This window comes from Pan troglodytes, chromosome 18, assembly GCF_028858775.2.
Source record: "Pan troglodytes isolate AG18354 chromosome 18, NHGRI_mPanTro3-v2.0_pri, whole genome shotgun sequence".
NCBI classification, from domain to species: domain Eukaryota; kingdom Metazoa; phylum Chordata; class Mammalia; order Primates; family Hominidae; genus Pan; species Pan troglodytes.
In genome coordinates, this window is record NC_072416.2 from 25,108,141 (window position 1) to 25,120,636 (window position 12,496).

The window sequence follows — 12,496 nt, forward strand, 5'->3', positions numbered from 1 at the left end:
AGGAAGGAAGGCCTGGGTCAGAATCCTAGTTTAACATTTTTGTGAAAGGATAGAAGAGGAAGCCATTCAAAAAAATACAGGGACATTGAGAAGGGAAGTGCCCTAGATACAGGACATCCAGATGGGAGTAGTCAGCCTTGTCAGATGCTCTAGGGATTATAAGGAAAAAGAGTTTTGTAGAGAGACAGAAGAAGCTAGATTGAATACTATTGAGTGGTAGAGACATTTGAAAATGAAAAGCTTGAGGTAAGTTATTTGGTCAGTGAGTTTTTCTTGAAGTCGAGGATAGGAAGCTGTTGCTGGAGGGAAATATGAAGTGTTTATTTTAAAAGTTGGAGAGATTATGTTCTTTTGGCCAAGGGGAAGGAGCCACTAGAAAGCAGAGGTTGAAGAAACAGGAGAAAGAACACTGATAGATTAACTGGCCCTCACCTTTTCTCTGCCTCAAGGAAAGCAGTCAAAGTTGGTATAGACAGAATTTCGGCAGTGTATGGTGGATTGGGGGTAGGGGTAGAGGAAATTAAAACCTGTGTTTTTTTGTTTGTTTGTTTTTTTCTGAGGACTGAGTCATTAGCTGAAAGCATAGGGCATTATAGAGCATAGTGGGGACTTGGGGAACCTGCCACTGGAGAGAGCTTAGGACCTTTTAATGGCAGAAATGATGACTGTGTTGGCAGCAGTTCATCAGCGCCCGGTACTCAAGGGTCCCCCGAGAAGCCAGTGGTTGCACTGATCTAGGTAGAATCAGGCACAGAATAAGTCAGGTGATGTGCCTTTCTAGCACTGGCCTCAGGCTGAGTTATAAGGGAAGTTACACAGCAAGAGGGACAGACAAAGATGGAAAAGAGAGAGAGTAAGAAACAGTGTCTTCTTCCTGGCTGGAGAGCCCGTGTCATGAAAATGGGGACAGGGTAAGGGATCTGAAAGGAGCAGCATAGAAGCTGGAAGGATGAGGCCTGTCTTCCTGGCATTGATGCTGCAGGACTACAGGAAAGAATTTCAGAGGTGTCATTATTTTTCATATAAGCAGATGAAAAGGAAGAATTCTTTGAAAAAAGAAAAGTAGGTGAAAAAGGGAGAGACGGAGGGATGCCAGCAGTGAAAGAAGCCAGGACTGAGATACAAGATTGTGATGCTGGGAGAGCTGCAAGGGCTCATGCTGTAGGTGAGGAGTGAGGCTGCACAGGGAGCTCACTGGCAGCTTGGAGAGAACTGGATGTCAAAGTTGTCCTGCAGAGGTCTACTGTCAGTGTGTTAGGCTCTGAAGAGAACAGGCTGCAACACATGAAAACAGGAAGGAGATACAGGGGCGAGTCAGCTCCACCGAAAGTCTGTAGCTGTGACTTTCTGGTTTGCCACTCCAATTTGAGTACTAATTAAGTGGTAGTCACATCTTCCACATAAAAACCAAAATAATGGCATCCTCGTGGAAGGAATTTTTTCAGAAAAATGCTGTGTACTTTGCTGTCTTCCTAGGATTTGTTCTGTTTTTGTTTGTTTTTTTTAATGGTTCCACAGGCTGCATAGGAATACAAGCTAACCAATATTTTAATTACAGATCATTAAGCAGCTTTGAGTCTGGAAAATTTGTTGAATGTACCGAGCAATTAGAATTGTTACCAGGAGAAAATATCAATCTACTTGCTGGAGGATCAAAAGAAAAAATAGGTAGGTATTTGAGAAAATAGTTTTAAAGTTATTTTAGTGGACAAGTTGCTCAAAATGTTTGGCTTAGTATATTTTACTGGAAAATCTGGAAGTTATTTTACATTTTTGGGGGGGCAGAATCCCATGTGAAGCAACAAATTTAGGGCTGCCCTATTTATGTTTGATTTGGGAAATGAAAAGCACTTAAAATTAAGTCAAATAAAAAAAAGACCACCTTAATACTTTGAGATTTATCTAGCCATTTTGTTTGACAAAGGACAAAGTAGTGTTTCAGCTAAATATTTTTCTTGATTTTCATCTTGATGTGGCTCATTAATTAAGTTCTTTATCACAAATGGAACACTTTATAAAATGTTATTAAAAAGTTTAATGAGAATTCTGGATTGAGCAAGATTTGCTAATGCAGGTCTAGATTTGTCCCCTTAAATAGTAGATTGACTTACCGATTTTCTTTCTTGTTGAGACAGAGTCTCACTCTGTTGCCCAGGCTGGAGTGCGGTGGTGCGATTTCGGCTCACTGCAACCTCCGCCCTCTGAGTTCAAGCGATTCTCCTGCCTCAGCCTCCTGAGTAGCTGGGATTACAGGTGTCTGCCACCGTGCCCAGCTAATTTTTTGTATTTTTCATAGAGACGGGGTTTCATCATCGTGGCCAGGCTGGTCTTGAACTCCTGACTTCGTGATCCACCCACCTTGGCCTCCCAAAGTGCTGGGATTACAGGTGTGAGCCACCACGCCTGACCTCGACTTACTGATTTTTGAGCCTTCGAAGGCAACTGCTTTTTAGGGGTCTGAGGTACAGTAATTTTGTATGAAGTATGATTTTTATATAGCTCTCAGTAATGCTTATAGTGTTTAACTGCCTGAAATATTAAAGGAGCTGTTCATTGGTGATTAGTTTTTAATAATGCCAAACATAAATCAAAATTTATAATAAAAGCACATTAACTTAATGACATTTCATTTAACTTCTGTAGACATGAAAAAACTGCTTCGTAACATGTTAAGTCCAGATCCAAGGGAACCTCAGAAATCCATTGAAGTTCCATTGTTAAGAAGTTCTGTTTGTTTGGCAACTGCTTTAAACCCGATAGAACAAGATCAGAAGTGGCAGTCTATAACTGAGTAAGTTTACTCTTACGGAGGTAAATGTACATTGTGTATATCATGTGATAAACATACATGGGGTGAAGAGGGCTGGAAGGAGAGTTACTAGATTACTAAATACTAGTGCTAATAGCTTCATTTTAGTTGTAGAAGTCATATGATATATGAATGCTGCTTGCCAACAAAAACTGAGGTTGAAATGAAATAAAATGTGAAAATCCCCAAAAGCAAATGTCTTGACTTGCTAATATCATTTTATTATAGAGCAGGCTGCTCCTCTTACTGCCCCCTAACTTTGGATGTCAGTTTGATAGCATCTTAGCAATTGCTTTATTCTTTGAGTGGTTATGAATTGTAATTTTTATTAATTGACAGTAAATATTTTGTTTCAGAAATGTGGTAAAGTACTTGAAGCAAACATCCCGCATCGCTATTGGACCTCTGAGACTTTCTACTTTAACAGTTTCACAGTCTTTGCCAGTTCTAAGTACCTTGCAGCTGTATTGCTCATCTGCTTTGGAGAACACAGTTTCTAACAGACTTTCAACAGAGGTCTGTATATTTTTACAAGCACACTCTTATGACTATTAATGGTCATTAGTGTAGAACAAAGACCTTATTTTTTGAGTTTTTTGGAATAGGATTTGTAGTTGGGCAAGCTGGTAAATCCAGAAATCTAACATGCTGTTTTCAGGCAGTCTTTCATTTGGGAAGTACATGGGGCAGATGGAAGAACCTGAGATAATCGCAAGGATGGCAAATTGCTCAGTTTTTTCTTCTATTTTTGGGGTGGGAGGTGGTGTATGTAAAGACAGTTCCTTTAGGCGGATTACGTAAATTTTAGATTTGCTGCAAACAAAGATCTCTCCTCTTCATCCTAAATGGGGTAAAGTTCGACCAGAGATGGGGGCTTCTGAATGAATGGTGATCTTCGAGAACTTCATAATAAAGCATTAGTTGTAATGTTTTTCTGCATTCTGCTTTATAGTAAATGTGCTGTGACTTTTTTTTTGTAATGTGCTTTATTAAGTATATTGATAAATGAGACTTAATATTCTGAAGAAGATTTCCCTTCAAAACAAAAGGCTTTCTCTTACTGTGTGCTTGCCTCTTGTGAGTAGAAGATAAATGATGTAAGGGTATAGTGTAATAGATAAAACTACTGCAATCAATCTGAAGTAGCCAAACTATATTGCAGTCTTGGACTTAAGACTTGCTATATATCTGCAAACATATCAACAGCCTGTTTTACGTTGAGTAATTTTGGTTTTTCTCTGGCAGGACTGTCTTATTCCACTCTTCGGCGAAGCTTTACGTTCATGTAAACAGCATGATGTGAGGCCATGGATGCAGGCATTAAGGTATACTGTGTACCAGAATCAGTTGTTGGAGAAAATTAAAGTTAAGTGGTTTTCCTTTTTTTTTTGTAAGAGAAAATTAAAGGTGTTTTTTTTTTTAATTTTGCTTTATTGAGGTTTATATTACACATTCTAAGTGTATGGTTTGATGAGTTCTAACATGTCTTCACTTGTGTGACCACCAATAGGATCGAGATACAGAACAGCGTCTTACCCCAGAAGGTTCCCTTGGGATCATCTCCTCATTTGCCCCTGTCAGCAGTTACTGATTTGCTTTCTGTCACTATGGATTAGACTTGTCTTTACTAAAGTTTCATGTACGTGAAATCATAACAACATGTTCTCTTGTGTTTGGCTTCTCTTGCTCAGCATGATATTTTTAAGGTTCACCCATATTGCATGTATCAGGAATATAATCCTTTTTATTATTGAGTAGTGTTCTATTGTATGTATATACCACAGTTTATTTCTCCCTTCATCCTTTGCTAGATTTTGGGGTTTTTTCACATTGCGCTATTCAGTATAAACCTGCTCTCAACATTCATGTGCAAGTCTTTGAGTGGACATATATTTGCGTTTCTCTTGAGTGAATGCACCTTGTTGGGTCACGTGGCTTAACTTAAAAAAATTTTAATCACTGTGGTGCATATGTAGTGATTATTAGTGATTATCTCATAATTTTATTTTCTTGATGATTAATGATGTTGAGTGTATTTCATTTGTATTTTAGTTTGCAAATGTTTGTTCAAATTCTTCACCCATTTTTAATGAAGACGTAAGACTTATTTTTGTGTTCTGAACATAAGTTCTTTGTCACATAAAATGTGCTATGAATGTTGAGTTTTAAATACTCCAAATCAATGGCTAGAGAATTACTATTTGTAGAAATATTTATATGTCAAAGGGATGCTAACAATTTACTTTATTGCTCTAGAATAGAAAAGTTGCCAGAATGCTGTGGAGTTTTAGTGGAAAACATGATAGCTGCTGTTACTGAGTAAATTTGAGTGTTAAATGTCAATGTAAGCTAACGGCCAAGATAGGGACCACTGCAGGGTGGTTACTTGCAGCTATGACTCAACTGGTCCTTCACTGCCAAACATACCTGGGGTTGGATCATTGGCCTGACGTTTGCAAATTGAGGAACCTTAGGGAAAATCAGTGAACTTCTGAACTGCCTTCATCTTCAGTTATATGGGGATTTCCCCACTTTTGAGATACTTGTAAGGATTGTATGAGATGAAGAGATGAGACAAGGTATATAAAAGTCCTAGCACAGAGCGTGTCCTATAATATGGCTTCACAAGTACCCTCATCTCCTTTCCAGTTGTTTTTTGTTTTTATTTTTGTTTTTTTGAGACCATCTCACTCTGTTGCCCAGGCTGGAGTGCCTCTTCATTTTTATTTCTTTATTCAGCAAATATTGATCAAATGTGCTTTGTACCAGGTACTGAGCTCTACGTTGGGATATAATGGTGATCAAGGAGATTGTAGATTCTGGCAGGGAAAACTGACATCAAACACGGCGACCCGACATAGCGAGACCCTTTCTCTACTAGAAGAACTTTAAAAATCACCTAGGTGTGGGCCGAACACGGTGGCTAACGCCTGTAATCCCAGCACTTTGAGATGCTGAGGCAGGTGGATCACGAGGTCAGGAGATCGAGACCATCCTGGATAACACGGAGAAACCCCGTCTCTACTAAAAATACAAAAAAATTAGCCGGGCGTGGGGGCGGGCATCTGTAGTCCCAATTACTCGGGAGGCTGCAGCAGGAGAATGGCATGAACCCGGGAGGCAGATCTTGCATCGAGTCAAGATCACGCCACTGCACTCCAGCCTGGGCGACAGAATGAGACTCCATCTCAAAAAAAAAAAAAGAAACCAAGGATATAGAATAAAACAAGAGTGTAGATTTGGGCATTGAGGCCTTCAAATTGGATTTTTCCCAATGTCCAGAAGAAAAAAAAAATTTAGAAGAGACCTAAATCAGTAAACAAAAGTTGGGCTGAATTCAATGCGAATTATTTTTTAGCTCAATATTAATACTGCTTATGTCAGCTGAATTTCAGCCTTTCAATAACAGCTAGTCAAGTATTTTTTTAGTTGGTTCCTATTGATCGTCATCTTATTTTAGTGGAATCCATTATATTGAAGATGTCAAGTTCCTCATTTCCCATATAAAGAATGTGAGATTCATCTTTCTTGAATCTTTGCTAAGTGTTTAAGGGGACTTTTGGCATCTTTTCAGGAGGACTATAATTGGGCCCTCTAACTAAAAAGTCTCCTATGCCCCTTAGATAGATGAGATTTTTTTTTTTTGACCTTGTACCCACCAACATTGGTGGGAGGCTCAGAAGGGACTGTGTTTGTAACTTTGTAGCACTTTCTAAACAGTGACCTGTTGTATGGGCATTATAGGACAGTCCGTGGGGTGGGGCGGGGGATGGGGGAGGTGGACAAATGAGGTCTGGTTTAAAGAATGAGAAGTGTGACCAGGCATGGTGACTCATGCCTGTAATCCAGCACTTTGGGATGCTGAGGCAGGAGGATCACTTGAGCCCAGGAGTTTGAGGTTACAGTAAGCTATGATTGTGTCACTGGGCTCCAGCCTGGGTGACAGAACTAGACCCTGTCTCTCAAAAAAGAAGAAGAGGTGTGTATCCTTCTAAATGATAAAACAGATCACTCCCCTGCTTACATAAAACTGTCCGGTGGCTGGCCAGGCACGGTGGCTCGTGCCTGTAATCCCAGCACTTTGGGAGGCCGTGTTGGGCAGATCACGAGGTCAGGAAATCGAGACCATCCTGGCTAACATGGTGAAATCCTGTCTCTACTAAAAACACAAATTAACCAGGTATGGTGGCATGCACCTGTAGTCCCAGCTACTCGGGAGGCTGAGGCAGGAGAATCGCTTGAACCAGGGAGGTGGAGGTTGCAGTGAGCTGAGATTGCGCCACTGCACTCCAGCCTGGGTGACAGAGATTCTGTCTCAAAAAAAAAAAAAAAGGAAAAAAAAATTAGATGGGTGTGGTGGCATGTGCCTGTAATCCCAGCTACTGGGGAGCCTGAGGCAGGAGAATCGCTTGAACCTGGGAGGCAGAGGTTACAGTGAGCCGAGATTGCACAACTGCAGTCTGCCTGGGTGACAGAGCTAGACTCTGTCTCAAAAACAGAAAAACAAAAAAACAACTTTCCAGTGGCTTCTCACTGCTCTGAGTATAAACTCCAGGCTCTTCCATTGCAACCAACAGGATCTGGTGATTCGACCCCAGCCCCCCTTTCCAGGCCCTCATCACCTTGATCCTCTCTTAACCTATCCTGCTCCAGCTGCACTGGCTGCCTTCCTATTCCTCCAGCATACCAAGATTGTTTCTGCCACAGGGCCTTTGCATCTGCTGTTCTCTTCGCCTGGACTCCTCTTGGTTCTTTTTTTTTTTCTTTGAGATGGAGTCTCACTCTGTCGCCCAGGCTGAAGTGCAGTGGCGCGATCTCGGCTCACTGCAAGCTCCGTCTCCCAGGTTCATGCCATTCTCCTGCCTCAGCCTCCCGAGTAGCTGGGACTACAGGCATCCGCCACCACGCCCGGCTAATTTTTTTGTATTTTTAGTAGAGACAGGGTTTCACCGTCTTAGCCAGGATGGTCTCGATCTCCTGACCTCGTGATCCGCCCGCCTGGGCCTCCCAAAGTGCTGGGATTACAGGTGTGAGCCACCGTGCCTGGCCATAGAGCAGTCTCTTCCTTTTCCTGTTGGGTCTCTGCTCAAATGTCATGTCAGAGAGGCAGACCTCTGGGGCGGTCTATCTGAGGGAATGCACCCATCTCCCTTCCTCTGACCAGTTAGTTACCTTGCTTATTGTTTCAAAGCTCTTACCACCACCTGAAGTCATCTATCTGGTTTGGTTATTTTATTGTTTAGTAGCAGTCTTTATTTTATTATTATTATTATTTTTTGATGGAATCTCACTCTGTTGCCCAGGCTGGAGTGCAGTAGCATGATCTCGGCTCACCACAACCTCTGCCTCCCAGGTTCAAGCGATTCTCCTGCCTTAGCTTCCTGAGTAGCTGGGACTACAGGCACATGCCACCATGCCCAGCTGATTTTTGTACTTTTAGTAGAAACGGGGTTTCACTATGTTGGCTGGTCTTGAACTCCTGACATCAAGTGATCCGCCCACCTCGGCCTCCCAAAGTACTGGGATTACAGGCATGAGCCACCACGCCAGGCTGGTAGCAGTCTTTCCTAGAATGTGGATGCCTTGGAAAACAGGGGCTTTGCCTTGTTTCCCTAGAACCTAGAATGGCATCTGGCACACAGCAGATGCTACATCTATTGTAAATGAATGAATGAAAGAAGTGTCCTTGCAGCCACACTGGCAGCCGTAACATAGTGGTTATAAATCTAGACTCTGGAGTCTCAAGTGCAAATGTCATTGGCCTCTCCTCCAGCCTCCTCAAGGGGCACTCAATGAAAGAACCTGGAAGCGCCCTGATATGACTGTGGTTGGACTGACATGACTGCCAGATGGTGGGACTTGGTCTGGAGCAGAGACTACTTGGAATGGTAGAGGCAAAACTCAACAGCCCCTGGAGCTGCGCTTGTGGTGGAGCTGGACCCTGATTTTAGCTGGACCTTGTTTTTAGAGACAGGGTTTCCTTCTGCAGTCTCAAACTCCTAGCCTTGATTGATCCTCCTGCCTTGGCCTCCCAAAGTGCTGGGACTACAGGTGCATGCAACCACACCTGGCTAATTTTCTTTTCTTCTTTCTTTCTTTCTTTCTTTCTTTTTTTTTTGATAGAGTCTTGTTCTGTTGCCCAGGCTGGAGTGCAATGGTGCGATCTCGGCTCACTGCAGCTTCTGCCTCCTGGGTTCAATCCATTCTCCTGCCTCAGCCTCCCAAGTAGCTGGGACTACAGGTGTGTGCCACCGTGCCTGGCTAATTTTTGTATTTTTAGTAGGGACGAGACTTCACCATGTTGGCCAGGCTGGTCTCGACCTCCTGACCTCAGGTGATCCACCCACCTTGGCCTCCCAAAGTGCTGGGACTACAGGCACATGCAACCACGTCTGGCTAATTTTCTTGAGTTTTAGTAGAGACTGGGTCTCGTTATGTTGTCCAGGCTGGTCCCGAGCCCTAACTACTGGGACAGAAACAAGATGGTAAGATAGAGAAGGAAGAGTGGCCTGCTCAGATGGGGTGGTCCAGAGGCATCTCGGGGGAGGTGACTCCTTTTTATTTTTTTTGAGATGGAATCTAGCTCTGTCACCCAGCCTGAAGTGCAGTCGTGTGTTTCATGTGCGTCCGTGTGAAGAGACCACCGAACAGGCTTTGTGTGAGCAACATGGCAGTTTATTTCACCTGGGTGCAGGCGGGCTGAGTCCAAAAAGAGAGTCAGCAAAGGGTGGTGGATTATCATTAGTTCTTACAGGTTTTGGGATGGGGGTGAAGAGCCATGTTTTGCGGGCAGGGGTGGATCTCACAAAGTACATTCTCGAAGGTGGGGAGAATTACAAAGAACCTTCTTAAGGGTTGGGGAGATTACAAAGTACCTTCTTAAGGGTGGGGGAGATTACAAAGTACATTGAACAGTTAGGGTGGGGCAGAAACAAATCACAATGGTGGAATGTCATCAGTTAAGGCTATTTTTACTTCTTGTGTGGATCTTCAGTTACTTCAGGCCATCTGGATGTATACGTGCAAGTCACAGGGGATGCAATGGCTTGGCTTGGGCTCAGAGGCCTGACAGTGTGATCTTGGCTCACTGCAAACTCTGCCTCCTGGGTTCAAGCAATTTTTGTGCCTCAGCTTCCCGAGTAGCTGGGATTACAGGTGCCCGCCACCATGCCCAGCTAATTTTTGTATTTTTAGTAGAGACAGAGTTTCACCAGATTGGCCAGGCTGGTCTCGAACTCCTGTCTCACATGTCTGTGTGAAGAGACCACCAAACATGCTTTGTGTGAGCAACATGGCTGTTTATTTCACCTGGGTGCAGGCGGGCTGAGTCTGAAAAAGGAGTCAGCAAAGGGTGGTGTGATTATCACTGGTTCTTATAGATTTGGGGATAGGCGGTGGAGTTAAGAGCAGTGTTTTGGGGGCAGGAGGTGGATCTCATAAAGTACATTCTCAAGGGTGAGGAGAATTACAAAGAAGCTTCTTAAGGGTGGGGGAGGTTATAAAGAACCTTCTTAAGAGTGGGGCAGATTACAAAGTACATTGATCAGTTAGGGTGGGGCAGAAACAAATGACAATGGTGGAATGTCTTCAGTTAAGGCTGTTTTCACTTCTGTGGATCTTCAGTTGCTTCAGGCCATCTGGATGTATACGTGCAGGTCACTGGGATATGATGGCTTAGCTTGGACTCAGAGGCCTGACATTCCTGTCTTCTTATGTTAATAAGAAAAATAAAACAAAATAGTGGTAAAGTGTTGGGGTGGCGAAAATTTTTGGGGGTGATATGGAGAGATAATGGGCGATGTTTCTCAGGGCTGCTTCGAGCGGGATTAGGGGCGGCATGGGAACCTACAGTGGGAGAGATTCAACTGAAGAAAGATTTTGGGGTAAGGGCTGATACTGTGGGGTTGTTAGAAGGAGCATTTGTCATATAGAATTATTGGTGATATAGAATTATTGAATTATTGGTCATATAGAATTATTGTCATATAGAATCATGTGGTTTTGTATGAATTGAGAAACTAAACAGAAGACACACAGTCCGAATAAGAGAAGGAGAAAAACAGGTGTTAAAGGACTAAGAATTGGGAGGACCCAGGACATCCAATTAAGAGAGTGCCCAAGGGGGTTCAGCATAATTATTTGCTTGGTTGGCAAGTTTTTGGACTCTATCCTTGAGTTTTTTTATGTTGTCATATACCAGGCCAGATTGATTTAGGTAAAAACAACACTCTTCATTTAAAAATATAGAGTCGTCCTTTTTCAGCAATGAGTAAATTGAGGCCTTGGCGATTTTGGAGGAAAGAGAATTGCAGAGCCAGCAATTGTTTCTTTTTTTATTTATTTATTTACTTATTTTTTTAAATTATACTTTAAGTTATAGGGTACATGTGCACAATGTGCAGTTTTGTTACATATGTAAACATGTGCCATGTTGGTGTACTGCACCCATTAACTGGTCATTTACATTAGGTGTATCTCCTCCTGCTATCCCTTCCCCCTCCCCCACCACACAAGAGGCCCCAGTGTGTGATGTTCCCCTTCCTGTGTCCAAGTGTTCTCATTGTTCAGTTCCCATCTGTGAGTGAGAACATGCGGTGTTTGGTTTTTTGTCCTTGTGATAGTTTGCTGAGAGTGATCGTTTCCAGCTTCATCCATGTCTCTACAAAGGACATGAACTCATCCTTTTTTATGGCTGCATAGTACTCCATGGTGTATCTGTGCCACATTTTCTTAATCCAGTCTATCATTGTTGGACATTTGTGTTGGTTCCAAGTCTTCACTATCGTGAATAGTGCCGTGATAAACATATGTGTGCATATGTCTTTATAGCAGCATGCTTTATAATCCTTTGGGTATGTATCCAGTAATGGGATGGCTGGGTCAAATCATATTTCTAGTTCTAGATCCCTGAGGAATCGCCACACTGTCTTCCACAATGGTTGAACCAGTTTACAGTCCCACCAACAGTGTAAAAGTGTTCCTATTTCTCCACATCCTCTCCAGCACCTGTTGTTTCCTGACTTTTTAATGATCGCCATTCTAACTGGTGTGAGATGATATCTCATTGCGGTTTTGATTTGCATTTCTCTGATGGCCAGTGATGATGAGCATTTTTTCATGTTTCTGTTGGCTGCATAAATGTCTTCTTTTGAGAAGTGTCTGTTCATATCCTTTGCCCACTTTTTGATGGAGTTTTTTTTTCTTTCTTGTAAATTTGTTGGTGTTCTTTGTAGATTCTGGATATTAGCCTTTTGTCAGATAAGTAGATTGCAAAAATTTTCTCCCATTCTCTAGGTTGCCTGTTCACACTGATCCTAGTTTCTTTTGCTGTGCAGAAGCTCTTTAGTTTAATTAGATCCCATTTGTCAGTTTTGGCTTCTGTTGCCATTGCTTTTGGTGTTTTAGACATGAAGTCCTTGCCCATCCCTATGTCCTGAATGGTATTGCCTAGGTTTTCTTCTAGGGTTTTTACGGCTTTAGGTCTAACATTTAAGTCTTTAATCCATCTTGAATTAATTTTTGTATAAGGTGTAAGGAGGGGATCCAGTTTCGGCTTTCTACGTAGGGCTAGCCAGTTTTCCCAGCACTATTTATTAAATAGGGAATCCTTTCCACATTTCTTGTTTTTGTTAGGTTTGTCAAAGATCAGATGGTTGTAGATGTGTGGTATTATTTCTGAGGGCTCTG

At 42.4% G+C, this 12,496-nt stretch overlaps 1 protein-coding gene across 1 annotated transcript in view; it reads left to right on the plus strand.

Annotated features, from left to right (window-relative positions):
• The window catches only part of LOC107973150 (serine/threonine-protein kinase SMG1-like), a 75,145-nt gene that overhangs the window by 40,257 nt on the left and 22,392 nt on the right, over window positions 1-12,496 (plus strand). Inside the window, 4 exon segments of the mRNA XM_063796848.1 lie at window positions 1,559-1,668; window positions 2,644-2,791; window positions 3,166-3,325; window positions 4,055-4,134. Of these exon segments, the coding sequence (XP_063652918.1) occupies window positions 1,559-1,576 (18 nt within the window). The 3' untranslated portion in view covers window positions 1,577-1,668; window positions 2,644-2,791; window positions 3,166-3,325; window positions 4,055-4,134.